Consider the following 17,215-nt stretch of genomic DNA (forward strand, 5'->3'; position numbering starts at 1 on the left):
TAGCATACTGACCTATATGTGGTGCAAGTCTTTGACCGGGCCACTGAGTCAGATCACAGCTCACAGGTTTCATAAGGCACATTATGAAATAGAAGCAGGAGTTTTCCATATTGTATTTGCATGTTCACTTATTCTGTTACATCTCATTATTTCTGGCTATGTCCTCCCCTTTTCAAGAAGACGTTGGTATTACTTATTCCTAGAAGAAATCCAGTTTATTTCTTCCTTTTTGTTATTCAGAAATTTGTTATTTTTTTTATTTTGTGCAAATAACAGTCGCTCTCAGTCTTGGTGAATGATCCATTACATCCAGTGCAAAGTGTTTCCTGTTAAGTTTTCGTAACCGTGTTTCCTCAGGTCTGTGGAAAAACTGAAACAAATAGAAAATCAGTAAGCACAGATATCAGTTTGCCTGTGGACTCTTTGTACGTAACACAACTGGATGTACATGCCACACCTCGGTAGGTTGAAGTTGACATTTATTTGTAGGACATTTTTTTATATATATATAAGGAATATCTTGTACTTGCTTTGAGTGTTCTCACCGATCCAAACAAAGCCTGCACTACGTTGTTGTAGTGTGTGATTTTGTTGGTTCTGGCACTGCACTCTGACATATGGTTTATATGCAAAGACGGAGTAAGTGCGTCACATTCCTGCAGTGAACAATGTGTGTAAAAACTGCATTCCTCGCCTGTGCAATTTATTTTGCTAAAGACGAAAATGCAAGCTGTTTGTCTGGGTCGGTGGAGCTGCAGCTTTTTCGTATATATGCAAACACGCATGTGTAGAAGAAAAAAACAGTCTCACATTAATTTATAAGTGAGAAGTTAAGAGTCGGTAGTGACTGTGTAGAATTCTTCTTATACTTTGTGAATGTGTTTGTGTTGTTTTTCGCAGGTGTGTAACATCTATAGATTTGTGTATATTTGTGAAGGTTTAATGAGGATCATATTTTTATAATCAAACTTTTAACTGTAGTTGTGTTTTTGCTTTAGTATCCTTGTGTCCTCTCTCCTTTTCTCAGGCAGTTTTAAACCAACAAATGACAAACATTATATATGTGTTCGCAACTGTTCCGCTTTACAAAACCACTTTGTCTAACTAAACAACACACAGAGAGCATGAGTCTGTGGGCGGCTGCTTCCGTACATGCTCTGTTTTCTTGAGTGTGTTATGGAGGAGTGGTTTTCTTTGGAAGGGGGACTTGGGGAGCGGGCTTTTATCAGCCGTAAGAGTCCCCCCTCAGCGAGGCCCCTGCTCCAGCATCCAGGGTTATGCAAGTGTTTCAGCTGCTAGCCCTGCTGCCTGCCTGTGCCTCACACTCGCATTGATATTGACTCCAGAGGAGCACACAGAGCAGTGGTCCAGCAGTCAGTGAGTCAGTCAGTCACTGAGGCAGTAGATTAAAGAGCAGCCGAGTGTAAAAACAAGGCTAAGAGGAGAAACACACTCCCTGTACTTGTTCTCAAAGAAGAGGAGGCGGTTTAGAGAGTTTGACAGGGAGTTAGAGACCTAAAGACAAGAGAGAGGAGGACGCAGGAAAACTGAGGAGACCAACTCTTCTCTTTGCTCCACAACCATGTTGCTCCTGGACGAATCCGAGCCATTTGCAGGTATGTGACATCCTCACCCTGACCCCTGAGGCAGGTGTTGTTGAATCCTCACGGCTGGAAGGAAAGTAGCTGTGAAGAGAGGGGAACAGAAATGGGTTGCAGAAAGGTTGGAGATGTGGAGATGCTTGTGAGGAGAGGAAGAAATGCTACACATATTCTCAGCAGTTGATTTGATGAGATAGTGAATGCTGCAGGGGTGATTCCTAGGTGCATCCTGTGTGAAGAAAAGCAGAATGAATGAAATCAGAAAGAAGATAAATGGGGGGGAAAGGGAACTGAAGCAGAATTTTCATCCAACTCCTCTCAGACGAGTGATATGTGAATCCGCAGTTGATTGACATATGTTGAGTTACTTAACATTGTTGTGTAACACTGGATGCATGAAGCATGCACACTGGCTGTCTCCTTTCCTCTATCTGTTTTCTCTCTCTCCTCACAATTCTGATCCTTTCATTCTCTCTCTCTTCCAGTCAGTCCTCCCTCCATCTCTCAGCCGGTCTCTCTCCCACGTGTGCCCGGCCTCCTCTCTTGTGTTGTCGTCTCGGGCCCACCCTCCTATTGGTTGTTTCTACGTTACCTAAACCAATGCCACCATGTGATTGGTGGATGTGTGCAGCATCGGGCCATGCTGAAAGCGTGTGCGTGTGTAGGAAGGAAAACGTATGGTTCATCAGACCAGTGGGTTATGGGGGTAAAGTCAGGAGGCAGAGACAGAGAGCCACTAAAAGTAAAGACTACTTTTGTCTTTACTTAAACTGCAGGGACTGAAATCTAAACTTTTAATAATAATGTTAAATTGATATATATCAACTGATATGAATATTTGCTATCTTGATGTAATTTGTTATACATGGTAGTAATGAAAACTTTAAAACTCACAGGATGACAGAATATGAAACACACCATCAGGTGACTGCGAATTTCTCCTAAAACGCCTCAGTTTCCTTTTCTGTATATTTAAAATTGATGATTGCTACACAATCATCAAAGTCAAATACGTCACTGTCCTGACTGTGAACATCCTTCACTGTGTAGCTTTTTTTGTCCCAGAAGAAGAGAGATTGTGTTTGCGTTTGTTCAGCCAAAGGTTAGAAAAGCTGCTGATGCTCATTTATCTCTGGGCTATAGATGAAAGCGACCGCCGCATTTGAACCAACTCGAGTTCTGAAAAGATCATCAGATCACGATTAAGGATTTGGACTTTTCATTTATATAATATATAATAAATAATGTCTACATTCTCATCATTCTTTGAATTGCACTGCGTTTGAATCGCTGTGAAAAGAGACACAAGATGCGCTGTCCCTGCGAAAAACGGCACGTCAAAGGATACACCACTCTCCCTCACATCTATTCAGGAGGTTGTGTGTGTGTATTAGTTGTTTGCACACATACCTGCCTATGAGTACAGTCTGTTCATCAGAAAATATTTTTTTATTACCATCGGTGGTGCAACACAATAGGAAGGAGCTTGCTTTAATGATTCTCCTGTGGACGCTCCTTTCGGTTGTAATTGGCCTCGGCACGCTGGACAGGAACAACCTGTCCTGTTCAGACCAGCCTCAAGGTCTGGGCCAAACGCTGCAGAGCACGTGAGTCCTGGCTGCTTTCATAATGCTACAGCGTGTGGGATGTAGGCTCAGCTGAACCGGACACATGGCTCCCATTTTTTCCTCCCTAATGTTGTCTTTGTTAAACATCGAGGATTTCTTTTTAAATATCTCTGCTTCCTCGTGTCAGACCATAGAGACGCATTCTGAGTTCTCCATCAATGTGAATTTCCTCCTTTTTATTTCAGCTTTTTCGTCTTTGTATTTGTCTCTCACTCTGCAGGTATAGATCTCAGATTTAATTCCCCTTAACTGCAGCTTTTAATGTTGTTTGTTTGTCTCCTGCTGTCTTACCTTACTTGCCACCATCCCCTCCTATTAAATGCTTGCCTTGTTGTATAGCGTCTAATGATCAGAGAGTGAACATCATGAGGATAGAGTGGTAACCTTCAAATTTCACAAATACTACATGATAACAATCAGACCTAAAGAACCTGAATAATCACTTATATAATATTGCATGGTAACCCAAGCGTTTTAATACATATAACCAGACGTTTCCCTGTCAACAAAATTATGTTGAAAATAACATTAAACATGCCAGTGCGTCCAAAATCACATCTGACGTCTCGTCCCCCTCATGCAAGCTGAATGACAATGTCCTTGCATAACAGCTTTTTTTTACTTATGTAGAGAAGACTTGCTGCAGTGCTTCCATAGCAAGGCTGTGTGCATGTCTGACAGAGGGCAGGTCCACAACACAATAAAGATTCAAGAAAGTTGCTGACAGAAAAACATGCAACCATTCAATAGAGCCCCTGAGGTGGAGGACTTGCACAATAATATGTACATAAGCAAATGTGTTTTACTTCTGCCATGGAGGTGAGTTTTTCATTGTTGTCAATACACAAAACTACCAAACCGATGTTATTCAAACTTGGTGGCAGAGTGAGGTTTGAGCTGGAGAAGAAACCATTACCTTTCGGAGTGGATTTGATCCAGGATTCTTCTTTTTTGCTTTCTTAAACTCAACATTTGTGAAAAAATCTTGACGTGTCAGAGGTACCAGATGTAACTGATCTCAGCACCATGAAAGTTAACTCCGCTTTTACTATGTGGTTGATTCCAGTCATTCAAAGCCTTGTGGGCCAATATTTACTCTTGTGTTGAAGAGATCCCTGTTTGTCTCCTGTGTTGCTTCTTGGCTGCCACAGAGAAAAGCTGCTTTCTTTTGTCAATAAGGGTTTACATAACACGCCACAGTCGGACCAGCTCAGTGATGAGTGTGTGTGTGTGTGACCCCTCTCCTCCTATCTGCCCTCTTCCTCCTATTCCTCCTAAGCAGCAGTGACACACTGGCCTACTAACAGCTCGTTCTTCCTCACCTCACCCCTCCACTCCTGTCTCTTTACCACCCTCTTGTCCTTTCACCTCATGTTTTGTCTCTTACACCCATGACACACATGTGTTAGTGTTTCTCCTGTCTGGCGTCCTCCACAAAAAATAAAACGGATTGCATAAATGAATAGGATGCTAGTCTGTGTCGTGCCCTCCTGTCCTCTGAATGCCACCTACGTAAGAAGATTACAGATGATGCAGTAATTTACTACAGCATGAATCTCTCTCTCTCTCTCTCTCTCTCTCTCTCTCTCTCTCTCTCTCTCTCTCTCTCTCTCTCTCTCTCTATCTCTCTCTCTCTCTCTCTCTCTCTCTCTCTCTCTCTCTCTCTTCGATTGTGCTGGTGTTTTTTTTCCCTCACGATATGAACAATTGACTGTGAGGAAGAAAAGGTGTTGAAGTGTCTGAGTATCAGGCCAATCGTTTTAACTCACTTCCCTTATCCTTATCTTTATGTGTGATCTTTGGTTCAGTCCAATCGGTCGATCTTAGAAAACCAGCTGGAGAGGATCATTGGGATCTCCTCTTACTTTCCACAGTTCTCACTATGTGTTCTCACCATGAATCACAGTGTAAATAACACATTAGAAGAATGCTGGTCCGCTCTATCAGATGTGACAGGCATTAATATCCTACTATTTCACCTGATTGGCAAATCCCCATGTTACATTACATTAGTCAGATATGATGTAATTCACCACACTAAGTCACATTTCATGTTCCTGAAGTTAATTCTGAATTTGGAAAGATCGCATTTGGATTTCATACTCCTGATACATGTAGTAAACTAGAATGAATTAAAAAATTAATTTAAAATTATATGAATAAGATTTTAAACAGAGAGCAATTGTAAAAGATAATTCTCATTGGGTTATCATTGTTTTAAAGTTTTGTATCTCCTGCTCACCAATCATATTTTCTGAGAAGATTTTCCAACACATGTTCATTGTTTAATTTTCATATCAGGTATTTCTAAATAAAACTGTCTTTTACGTTGTTACTTTGTTCAAGACCTGATTTTGCCTGATGACTCCTTTTTGAAACTTTTCAAAGGGACCGCTTTGCTTTAAATCATCAGCTGCAGAGACGTTTTATTCACCTTGTTCTCGCCCACAACCAGAAACAAAGAAACATCTGGAGAAGCAGGATGTCTAAAAATGTAACACACCGTTGTAAAACTTGGTGGATAACAGTTTGAGTCAGTTGTGACCGCACACAATACCTTTTTCTTTAGAAAAAATCCTTAAAAATTATTTCACTATTATGTCTTTTACTGGTACACTCACCTCGGATGCTCATTATTCCAAATTGTTTTGAAGTAATCTTTCAATTAGTCAGTAAGTTGGTTCAGCTGATTCTGTTACTGCAAACAAAATGATTTTCTTCTTATGTGAGAATTGATGCTTTCTTTTTTTCATAATGATGTAAATGTAATATTTGTCATTTTAGACCAATTACTAGACATCACATCTAGTTCTAGGATATTGATGAGCATTATCCAATATTCCGTGACTCTCTGAAGTCCAACAACGCAATCAGTAGTTAGTTTAGTTAATTAGTTAATTAGTCTGTCCACATTTATCATCATAAACCTGCTTGTACGTACCCGGTCAGACTCACTAATTACGACATCTGACTCAAACTTTGTGCTTCTGAAGCTCTTCATGTTCTTAATACATCACCATGTTCATCTGGGTGTGCCTGCTCTCACGAGTGTGCGCTATGCCTCCTTGTGTGTGTGTTTGTGTGTGTGTGTGTGTGTATGTGTGCACACATACAGGACGTGAGGTTCTTGTGAGCATTCTGGTTGTATAACCGCCAGAGGCGGCAGTTACATAAGCGCCCCCCCTCGCCCAACCAGCCCTGGCGTCGTTGGCCTGCCTGTTAGAAAGCAAGTCTGTCTGAGTGAGTGACTGGAGTGTGGAAATAGAACAAAATGTGTGTTGCATGGTTTTGACCTCGATACTCGACAGAATCCACTGACCAGCAGTCACATTGATCAGTAACCATCGTGTCTCCATTTCAGTCGTGGTGACATTGTGACCTCTCTCCTCACAGCTGAACCAAAGCTGCTGTTTCCTCATATCAAATCAGTTATCTGACGTCTCTGTCATGTTTTAATTTGCTGGAATATTTTACCTACAAGTCTAGTCAAGTTTAGCCCAGCTAAGTGTGTGGTGATGTATTTGCCTCGTTAGCGTCAGTCAGTCTCTTGGACTCGTCAGGAATTCACAAATCAATATGAAGGTAATCATATGAACAGTTTGGCCACAAGCCGAAGTTAAATTACATTTAATAATGGTGATGAAGCAGCCATTACATAACTGTTGTGTTTATCTCTGGATGAAGGGGAATCCCAGACTTTATTTTTGAAATAAATGGGGTATTTTTTCAGCAATAAGTTTCCCACATTTTAATAGGAATGGTGTGTTAGGTGTGGCCTTTACTTCTGCTGAGTTGCAAACAACATCCTTATTGGAATTTTGATTTATTCAGGGGTTTGTCTTGATTCTGTTTAAGTAGCGATATCTCAATTTTACTTTAAATTATTTTATTACACATTATAATGCAGTGCAAGTATAGCACCACATCCTTTTAGATTTTGCCCCTGTTTGTTTTTCCACATGAGCATTATATGTTCAGAATTGCATTATAAGTAGGTTTACTTGAAAATGAACGCAGACTGTAGATAAGGAAAACAAACCACATGAAAAAGTTATCTAATCAAGGCTTGGTATTTTTAAACAGTAAACCTTTTAATAAATAACTAAATAAAATTAAAATGTTATAATGTAGATCTTAAATTAAGAAAATAATCTATATTTTTAATGTTAAGTGGTTACTTATGTAAATTAGTTTTTATATCAGCATATTTTGACAAATATATATGCAGATACCTGTTTGTCTGTAAAAGGCTCAAATTGGCCAACAGATACATTTGAGTTGATGTAGTCAAGAGCTCGATGGTGCAATGAGCGTACTCCGACCTATCTGTACAAAGGGGGGGTAAAGGCATGAGGTATAGGAGAGGAGACATTTTTTGGGGAGATGAGACATAATTTGTCAAAAGCAGAAGACCAAGAAGACAGGCAGACGTTACAAGGGTAATTTAGAGATGAATAGAGAGGAGAGGTGGAAAGTAAAAAATCTAAGTAGAGCTGGATGGAGGTTAAATTCAGAAAAATACAGCATTTCATTTAGATGAAGCATGATAAAACTGGGAGACCAAAGGTAGTGAGAAGAAGAGGTGAGGAATGAGAAAATTAGAATGAAGAAGGGACTGCTGTGGGGACAAAGAGGAGGACGAGATCAGATAAGATTGTCCGAAACTGTAAATCTCTGCCTGTTGGGTATTCCCAAAGCAGAGGCTTCGCATTTTAACCAAGAAAGAGAGATGTTTTAAAAGAAGTCAAATCAGTAGGAACCGATTTCCACACATCTATAATTTAATTTGTAGATAAACAGGCAGTTATGTTGCTCAGAAAGTCCCCCATTGAAAAAATTGTTAAAGATTTGACAAATCTAGTTTTGCCCCCGCATTTTTGTTTTGTGTTTTACTTTTAAAATATTATATATATTTAAACCTTTTTACTTTTTCATCAGATTTTGACATTTCAAAATAATTTCTCGCTACCTTCTTTCTTTTGAGAAATCTGCTTATCCTATTGAAATAAAAGGGAAATGTATAGGCTCATTGTTCACTGATTATTTTATCAGGAACTGTGGTTTCAAACCTCTTATGTGACCCACTCTTGTATAACAGACAAGGAAAACGTCCTCTCCCTGACATTTGAAAAAGCAAAAAGTTACATAATTCACGTTTAACGTTTCAAACATGTTGAATAATAAGAAGAGAATGGTTATATTTATGGTTCCGAGAAGAAAGAGTCTAAAATGGATTCATTTTCCCTCCTAGAAGCGTCTAGATGAGAGTCCCGGGTGATTTCTGAATGAAACGATATAAAAATAATTCCGCACTGGTGCGCAGTGATATCTTTATCCCGTCATCTCCTGGCTACTTCCTGGAATCCCCATCTGTGTTGGATAAGCACACTGTGTGTGTGTGTGTGTGTGTGTGTGTGGGTGTGTGTGTGTGTGGGTGGATTCAACATCATGCTGTAGTAAATATCTGCGTCATCTCTAATCTGCTTACGTAAGTGGCATTCTGAGGACAGGAGGGCACGACACAGACTAACGGCCTGTTTTATTTATTCATTCACTTTTATTTTTTCAGGGCTTGGAGGTCAGTGATTCACAGGGAACAGGAGCTAGAAGGGTTTGCCTTTGCAGGAAGCCAGACAGGAGAAACACACACATACCCCCACACACACACATATGGAAACTGTGGCTCCTTAGTTCAGAAGTATGTCTGTCAGGTTAAGGGACAAAACAGAGCCTGTATGTAGGTCACACTGTGTAGAGATTTACCTTATCTCATGTTTTCTGTGTGAGTGTATCCCAGTTTGGCCTCGGCTGTCTGAGATCTTGATTAATGGATGGAAATAAATGTCAGGCCGCGATCCAATAACACTTTTTCTGACATTCAGTAAGATTTCATATGCCTGCCTGTATTTTGGGTTTCATCATGAAACAAACCCCACTCCAATGTCTCGCTTCAACCAGACAGAAGCAGCACGTACAATGCTATTGTACCATCACTCTGTAAAGTCTCAAACAAACCTCAACTGCATAAAGTTTGAGATTACTTCTGTGCAGCTCAGCTTCTTGACAGCTGCAATAGATTTTATTATGATTGCAATTGACAGAAGGTGAAACATACACTTAAACTAACCCACTCAGTCTTGAAGCTTCCATTTTGAATATTTTCTCTTGTTGTGACCTGATTGGTTCCTGGGAAGGACCACAGACTGAATATAAAGATAGACAACGCATCTCCACTTCCTCACACTATCAATAAATAAAGCTGTTTGCTTGGACATGAATTCTGCACGGTAGCAACCAGTGTATGGAGTTGCCGCAGTAAGGTCCTATCAATACACGCTACAGTTTTGGCTGTCAATCATGGCGGTTCACAGCTTTTTATAGCAAAAAATAACCGAACAGAATTCACTTGGATAGTAGAGGCAGGGTCTCTGAAGGCAGCCCTCCAGCAGGGGGCTATTGAGACGCAGTGCTTTTGTGGAGCCGTCATGTCGTCCAACTTTATAGTATATATGGGTATGACATGCAAACAGTGACTTCCTTGGACTTATTACCAACCTACCTTCTTTATTGTGATAATATGTGTTGTTAAGTTTTATTACACCCACACATCCCCAGTGTTTGACCCCAGCTTGATGAGTGACCAAAATGTGAATAGAAACTTGGCCTTAGTTCCTACTTTTTTTCATGCAGCAGTTACATATCCAGTGAGATAGCCTTAATATCACATCATGAATCAGTTATCACTCTCCTGAACAGGATAAAATTGCAGTAATTGCTATAAAAGACAAAATTGGATACCCAGAAGTCCTTGTCAGTCCTGTAACAGTCCGTTTAACTAATAGAGAAGCTGAGGAAAATGTTATTGGATGACTTTACAGATGAGAACCTTGACTGTGTTTTGAACTTGAGGGCAGACATTGAACCATCTGTTCCAGAAACAGTTTAGTTTTTCTATGGAAAGAAACTACTGAGCACTTACAAGAAACCGATATTCCATGCAGGCTGTTTTCACCACTGTGGGGTGAAAACACTGTATCGCCAACTCTTCAGTTTTTTCACAGCCAAGACCCAGATGCAGTCACATACTGTATTTATTGTGTGCCATCAGTTTTTGGATACACTTCTTCAGTAGTGTTGTGTTTTTAATTTTTTCCCCAGTCTTTTCTTTGAACAAGACTGACGAACTGGAGGAAATGCCAACCATTTTGTAACATGCATATGCACGCACACACACATTCATACACACCCAAAATGCCATTGCAGTGTTGCGTTCTTCAGCAGAGTCTTATATAAACATGTAATATATACTTGGTTGTTATATAACCTTGTGGTTACGGAACATTTCCCCACCGCTACACACCCCCACCACTCCGAGAAACCCTATGATTGTGTTCCCAGTGGTTACAGATTCTCTGGATTCACATATCTGTCTTCGTACATTCTGTGTTGCTCTTGTGAGGAGTTGCAAGGCTTGGACCCACAGGGGGTGTGTAAGAGAACAAATTAATGGCTCAGAAAATTCACTGTGGGTGCTGTTTACTCTGTGACACTCTCTGTCTGCTGATGATTCAGCATTTTGTCAAGACACTTGGTTGCATTATCAGTTTCTCAGCCCAGTAGGTGCAGTAGGTTAATTTAAGTACAGGACTGAACCTATGTCACGCAGGGTTAAGTGATTTCTTTCAAAAGGTTATGTTATACAACCGTTTTTACCATGACAAAGATACATCCATAAGTCAACTGTATCTGGCCATGCCATCAAATGTTCAGACTCATTTATGCTGCCTTAATGTAAAAGAGAACAGCAAACATGGCGACAGTGGAGGAGGTTGTGATAATGCACCTTCAATGAAAGGTGACTGTTTGCCCCTAATGTTCATAGTATTAATATACTGTATATATAGATATCTATATATATGTCATCCAGCTTACAGACAGAAAGAACATGGTCAGCCTGATGGTGATACTGCGTCTGTCTCCTTTTCCAGCTGCTCCCACTCAGCCAAAGGGAGGTTCTTATTTTCTCTAAAGCAGATAATGTAAAGTTCTCTGGTAAAACCAGTCGAATGGTTGTTAAAGGTTTGGACTGTGTCAGCAACTGTGACCAGTCTGGTAATAGTCTCTGTCATTTTCCTCTTATTCATCAGTGGAAACAGAAGTCCTGTACAGAATCCAGGATAAGCAGTTTGCACTTTGTTATTCTCTTAATTATTTAATGCTCTCATTTTCCTTTTATTAGTATATAATACATTAATATTAAATTTATTATTATTATGGCCATTCATTATTACTATTATTAGTTGTTGTAAATAATAGCTCCAGCAATTTTATATCAATTTAACAATGTGCGTCCGTCCACCTCCTCTCACTCTGAAATGCATCTCTCTCTCTTTAAATGACCTCACTTTCATCTCTCTCCCCTCTTCCTGTCTGCTCCCTCTGTGTCTCTTCGGAGTGTGTGATTGCGTTTAGGCTCTGTGTATTTCAGGAATCGTTATATAACTGTTCTGTAAGTTGTAGGGAGGTGGGGGACAAAAAAACAAGGGTTAGATGCTGTTATAGAGTGAACGATTAATATAAATCAGTGCTACCTACATATAAAATCAGTTGAATCTAATCTCTCACTGATTGGCTACAAAGTATTGACCTTGTGTCCACTTCTCCATTTGCTGGTCTAGACACAGTTTTAGTCTGTGGTACTTCATGCCTGGAAAAAACATGTTGCACAGGAAACTGTTTTTAATGTTTCCTGCTTTTTGATTGAAATACTTGGAAGAAGAACAGCGAAGTTAGCTGGAGAATTAAGGCTTAACAGAGGAAAGGCATTACAGTGCTGCACACACTTCACAACTAACAAAACAAATTGGCCTGTTTTAAGCAGCAACTTCACATTACAAGCCAATGAGAAATTCGGGCCTATCTGGAACCTGTAGCCTTAAGAAAAATTGCGTGTGTGTGTCTCTGTGTATGCATGTGCACATTCCCATAATGTGGCATCAGTAGCCTGGCCATGTTTTGTAACGTTTGTGAAATTGAAAAGCGTGTTGGCAGCGTGTCCTTGTCTGTCCAGTCATGCCAGGCAGATTCTTTGCTGCTGGACCAGCCGACATATTTCTCTGTGTGTAAGTTATGTAATTGTTGATCTATGTTCTTCTGGGAACATTTGTCCCTTTGGAATGTTTGCGTGGATGCATATGGGTCTGCGTCGTGTTTGTGTCCTGTCTTGAGTCCTGTCTTGTGTTTCGTAAGCCGTCCATATTTACGATCCAGCTCTTACATAAGCCTCAGATCTAGTTCAGTGTGTCTCTGGCAGAACAACTGAGAGGAGGAGGAGGGTGACAGAGGACGAAGAGGGTGTAAGTGAAATTCAGGCTGATTGAGAGTAGAAGAAACATAATTTTAAAGATCAGAAAAAAGACAAAGATCAGAGTTATAGGTGCAATTCATTACTTTATACCTTGGCTTAGGTTGATGATGAAGAGGAGTATGGTTTTAACAAATTTAGTTGAGTTAAATGTGATTTGAATCCATGTGAAAACATTAATGCTCACAGGCTGCAGCTGACAACAGCAATGGAATGCGCTGAACAAGTTTAATGGAAGTTTCCATTTCAGGCACAGTAAACGAGAGAGAGAGAGAGAGAGAGACTGTTGGGTCTCATACACACCTCAAAGTGACAAAAGTGTGAACAGTGAGTGACAGTGGAAAAATAACACAGTGCTGATCCAGTCAGACTGGATGCCTGATTGGTTGGGAGGAACTACACATCTGTTCAACACCACTTATGATTGTATTACATGATTTATTACTCACAGGTGTAATTTATGTGTGTGACTTGAAGTTCAATCAGTTCTCAGTGGCAGTGGACGGCCTGAGGAGTGCTCATCATCATTCAAATTACACAACTATACTCACCCACCCAGCCGTAAAGAGTAGGGGGTTGTTCTGGATGTGGCACTTTAGATTTTTTTGGGGTGGGGGGGTAAAATACACCCTGTTATAAAAGTCACACAGCTATTGGGACTTTGACGTTGTAATGCTCCATTCGTATTTTCAGATCCACGTCAAATATTGAGGGTTTTTTTCCGGGACCCAAACCACATCATTCCACCAAGTTTTGTGGAAATCAGCTTTTTTGTGTAACCTTTCCTAGAAACCATCAAACGGACATGGATGGAGGTAATAACAATTATTTCTTCTCTTCCTCTGACAGACCAGTCCCACCGCGCCCCCTTCAGCTCCGAGAATGAGGCTCAGGGAGGCGACCCAACTGTGTGGCAGTGCACTCCTCCCCCATCTACCTCACCTTTGGGGGAGGCGCCAGCCCACCCTCCCCCATACAAGCCAGCATCCAGACCCCGATCCAAGCCGGCTAGCCAAAGCCCCTCCCCTCCCTCTGCCCTGATGGGAACCAAGAAGAAAAGCTCCAAACCGGCGCACATGAGACGCAACATCAGGTACTGAACCTGACATCCTCACTTCAGCTCTAATGGTTGTGCTAGTCAGAGACTTTTAAATGATGAATTAAAATGCAACCATTAGCCCACCATTGTCAGCGTTAGTTTAAATTACGACGAATAAGTTGAGGACAGGCCAATTCCTTCTAAGATCTGTCAGTGATTACACATGTGCTTCGTCTGCTGCCTCGGTCCTCCGGCTGCCAGCAGCCATGATATACTGTTGCTCAACCTCAACTATGCTGTTGCTTTTACACAACAGCGTCTTAAAAATAATATCAAACATGTGTGTCAGAGTTGCAAGCTCCGGCTCTACAACTTCATTTTCACACTGATCAGAAGGTGGCGCTATGACCCCGGGGAAATATTGACACATAGAGCTGTTCAGGCTTGGACTCTGATCATGAGACAGAAGTTTGGTGGTGATAAGACAATGCACAGTGGAGTTATGACAATATTGTCTCCTTTGGTCAAGGATGAACCTCCGCCGTACCTCAATGTTTACACGGTTTGAGGGAATGTCCCAATTCTGAGAGAGAGAGAAAGACAGAGAGAGAGACGTCACCTTTGCAAGACATCACAGATTCCTTTGATCTATGAGCACTTTCACTGAAGGAGTGTAGTTGTTTGTTGCTGGGTCAGCATCAAAGGATCATGATCCATGTATGTCCGAGATACAGAACATCGTGTTTTGATGGAGTGTAATCAAACCTTGAGTTAGTTTGTATCTCCATCTTGTTGAGAGGACACTCATCTCAATTTGAAGCTGATCTGATGAAAGCCATGTACAAGTAAGTACCTCAAAGATGTGGAATATGGCCAAAATGGCCACTAAATGCAAAATGGCGGGCTTCCTGTTGCGTTTTTCAAATTGCACCTTTATTGTTTGTCTGGTCATTATACAACTGTGTAACTATTTTTGTGAAGATCGGTCAATGTGAACGGGGGGTTTGGGTGGGCACCGTTGAGCCATTTTGTCACGCCCATTGAAAATTACTCCAGAATATGTAAATTTTCACCACTTTCACCATTTTCTTAATAATAATAATAATAATCCTTACAATTTCAATTTCACTGTTTCCCACTCTGTTCGGTGCTCGGGCCCTAATTACTACGACTACGACAGACTACTACTAACACTAGGGCTACTACTTCTACAACTACTATGACAACCACCACCACCACAACTACTACTAATAAATAATAATGATATTACTGACATAATTAACTTATCTTAACTAAACAAAATTCCTGTATGCAAACATTTATTTTTTGGGAACTGATATTTATCTAAATTCGAGGGAACCTAACTTCTAACAATGTACAAAAGTCATCCTACAAGCCCACAATAAACTGTTCCTTTTTTTTTCTCTTACTAAAGTGGCTTAGACCAAGTACATTCACTTTGATATAGTATTAAACTGTCACCCTTACTTTTTTGCCAACTACGAAGCTAACGGTTTTTGGACTAAACTGTTATTAGCAGTTTGGTCCATGGCAGGTAGTGAACAACGAGGCTATTTTACTTTTGCAGCTTTTATTTTTTTCATTTTGCTGAAAACAGCTTCATAACAGACAAGAGTCCTGATTCTGAAAGAGTAAATGTTCCATCAAACCTACACTTAGCTAAAAGTGACTGGTAGCTCCTCGGAGTGATTATTCTGCAGGATCACATGACTAACACCTTTCAAAATACACAGATATTTCATTCTCTGATTCCCTGTAGTTATATATAACACAGTTGTAAAGAATGCACTGTTCGATATGACATGGTCGTCGTCATCATATTAATTTGTCATTTCAATGGAAACCATGCGTCTCCCCAACCTTAAACACAGATCCTGGGACAGTTAACGAAACCAAACATATTTTATTCTTTTGTAGGAAGTTAATAAGGGAGCATCAATTGGAGGCCGTGACCAAAGCTGTCCAGCATGAGGAGCTGGAGAGAAGGCGGCGTCTGGACCAGAGAAAACCGGATTTCCCCTTACCACTGCTGCCTGAATACACAACTGGTGAGAGCGAAAATCCTAATCCACAAAAATACTTACATAAATACAGATGGCAGCCACTGGACGATTTGATACAAAGCCTTTAACTTCACTTTTTTATGTCCTGCATCCTAAGTTCCCAACCCTAACTGTTAGCAAAGTACAAACCACAAAATCACCTATCGAACACGTTGCTCTAAAGGGATAGTTCACCCAAATAAATAATTCACTCATTATCTACTCACCCCTATGCTGATGGAGGGGTGGGTGAAGTGATTCCTAATATCTTCAGTTGAATTGGATTCGGCTGCTACACTGTTTACCTCTGAAACTCCAGAAGTGTTTTGTCGACTCAAACACTTCACCCACCCCTCCAATATCGTTTTTGGGTGAACTATCCCTTTAATTTTAGGAGTAGGTTTTATCCAGCTTCTGAATTGTATTTTATAATATCACATCATATCATATATCTTATCACACTTCAGTACGTGGTCACTCATTGTCAAATGTCGTGTGACGGTCAGGTTACTCTCTGTTAATGCTGCAGTCTGTTACTCTCCATCTCTCCAGGCGATGTAGCCGAGCACGTGTCCTCAGCATCGGCATCAACGGTATCCAAGCAAGATGTGAAGTCTACCGCACAGGCACTGATCTGCCTGGACTCCAGCAGCACTGGCATCAGCAAGGAGGACAGCAAGACTCACGCACATGACTCCGTGACCAGAGAGCACAGACACAAGACAGGTGAGACACACAAACAGGCAGCTTCCCTTAAACATTTTTTATAACTCAATTGTCAGGTGTGTAAAGATACTTCATAAAATCAGGCTGTGGCTGAGCATCAGGAATGATGATCTGAAAGATGATTCTTTATTTATTTGACACTGTCCAGGAAGATGAGGTCCTGGCTCAGGCCCTGTATATTTCCCCAAAATGTGTTCAATTATAAACATTAGTGATGAGGCGAGGAGCCGGAGCTGTGCCCTTCCAACTGCAGGTCTCTCGCCCAGATTGCTCTCTGACCTTTTTTAAATATGCAAGTGGGCCAGTAAGTCGGACGTCTGTGGGAGGTCATGAAAGGAGATAGGGACACAGAGCTGTGAAGTCTATTTATCATCCAGCATGTATGTTCTCAGCTGTCTGCATAGCAGGGCAAAGCCTAAATTAATCTACATGCTAGTTCTTCACACCTCTAATCAGCGTTTTCTTTAGAGACGCCAGGCGTTGGGAGGTTTTCAGAATCTGGTTTATGCCAAGTAGGTTTACACATACAATACATTTTCTGTGGTGTGTCTGTGCGCGTGTTAATATAAAAAAAATATATATACAAATTAAATGTAAAAAATATTATAAACACCAGGGATAGGATTTTGCAATACCCTCGAGAATGGATCATGCAAAGTAGACTTAGTCCATTATTGACCACAGGAAGTTGAAGTGTTTTGGTTTCAGGTTTAGAAACAAAAGGATAGTTCAAGTGTTTTTCAGCCAGTTAACAGTCCGACAGACGTTCAGACCTTCAAAGACCAGGAGAGGCT

General features: G+C 40.7%; 1 protein-coding gene across 2 annotated transcripts in view; it reads left to right on the forward strand.

Annotated features, from left to right (window-relative positions):
* LOC133005779 (helicase ARIP4-like) overlaps positions 1–17,215 on the forward strand; it is a 70,952-nt gene that overhangs the window by 37,166 nt on the left and 16,571 nt on the right. Inside the window, exons 1-4 of one of the 2 annotated variants that reach the window (XM_061075563.1) lie at positions 1,342–1,616; positions 13,443–13,686; positions 15,571–15,701; positions 16,248–16,421. In XM_061075563.1, the coding sequence (XP_060931546.1) occupies positions 1,583–1,616; positions 13,443–13,686; positions 15,571–15,701; positions 16,248–16,421 (583 nt within the window). In that variant the 5' untranslated portion in view covers positions 1,342–1,582. Of the gene's footprint in view, positions 1–1,341; positions 1,617–13,442; positions 13,687–15,570; positions 15,702–16,247; positions 16,422–17,215 lie in introns of those variants that run through there. The other variant, XM_061075562.1, reaches the window with a different exon arrangement.

Source organism: Limanda limanda, chromosome 7, assembly GCF_963576545.1.
Source record: "Limanda limanda chromosome 7, fLimLim1.1, whole genome shotgun sequence".
Classification (NCBI taxonomy): Eukaryota; Metazoa; Chordata; class Actinopteri; order Pleuronectiformes; family Pleuronectidae; genus Limanda; species Limanda limanda.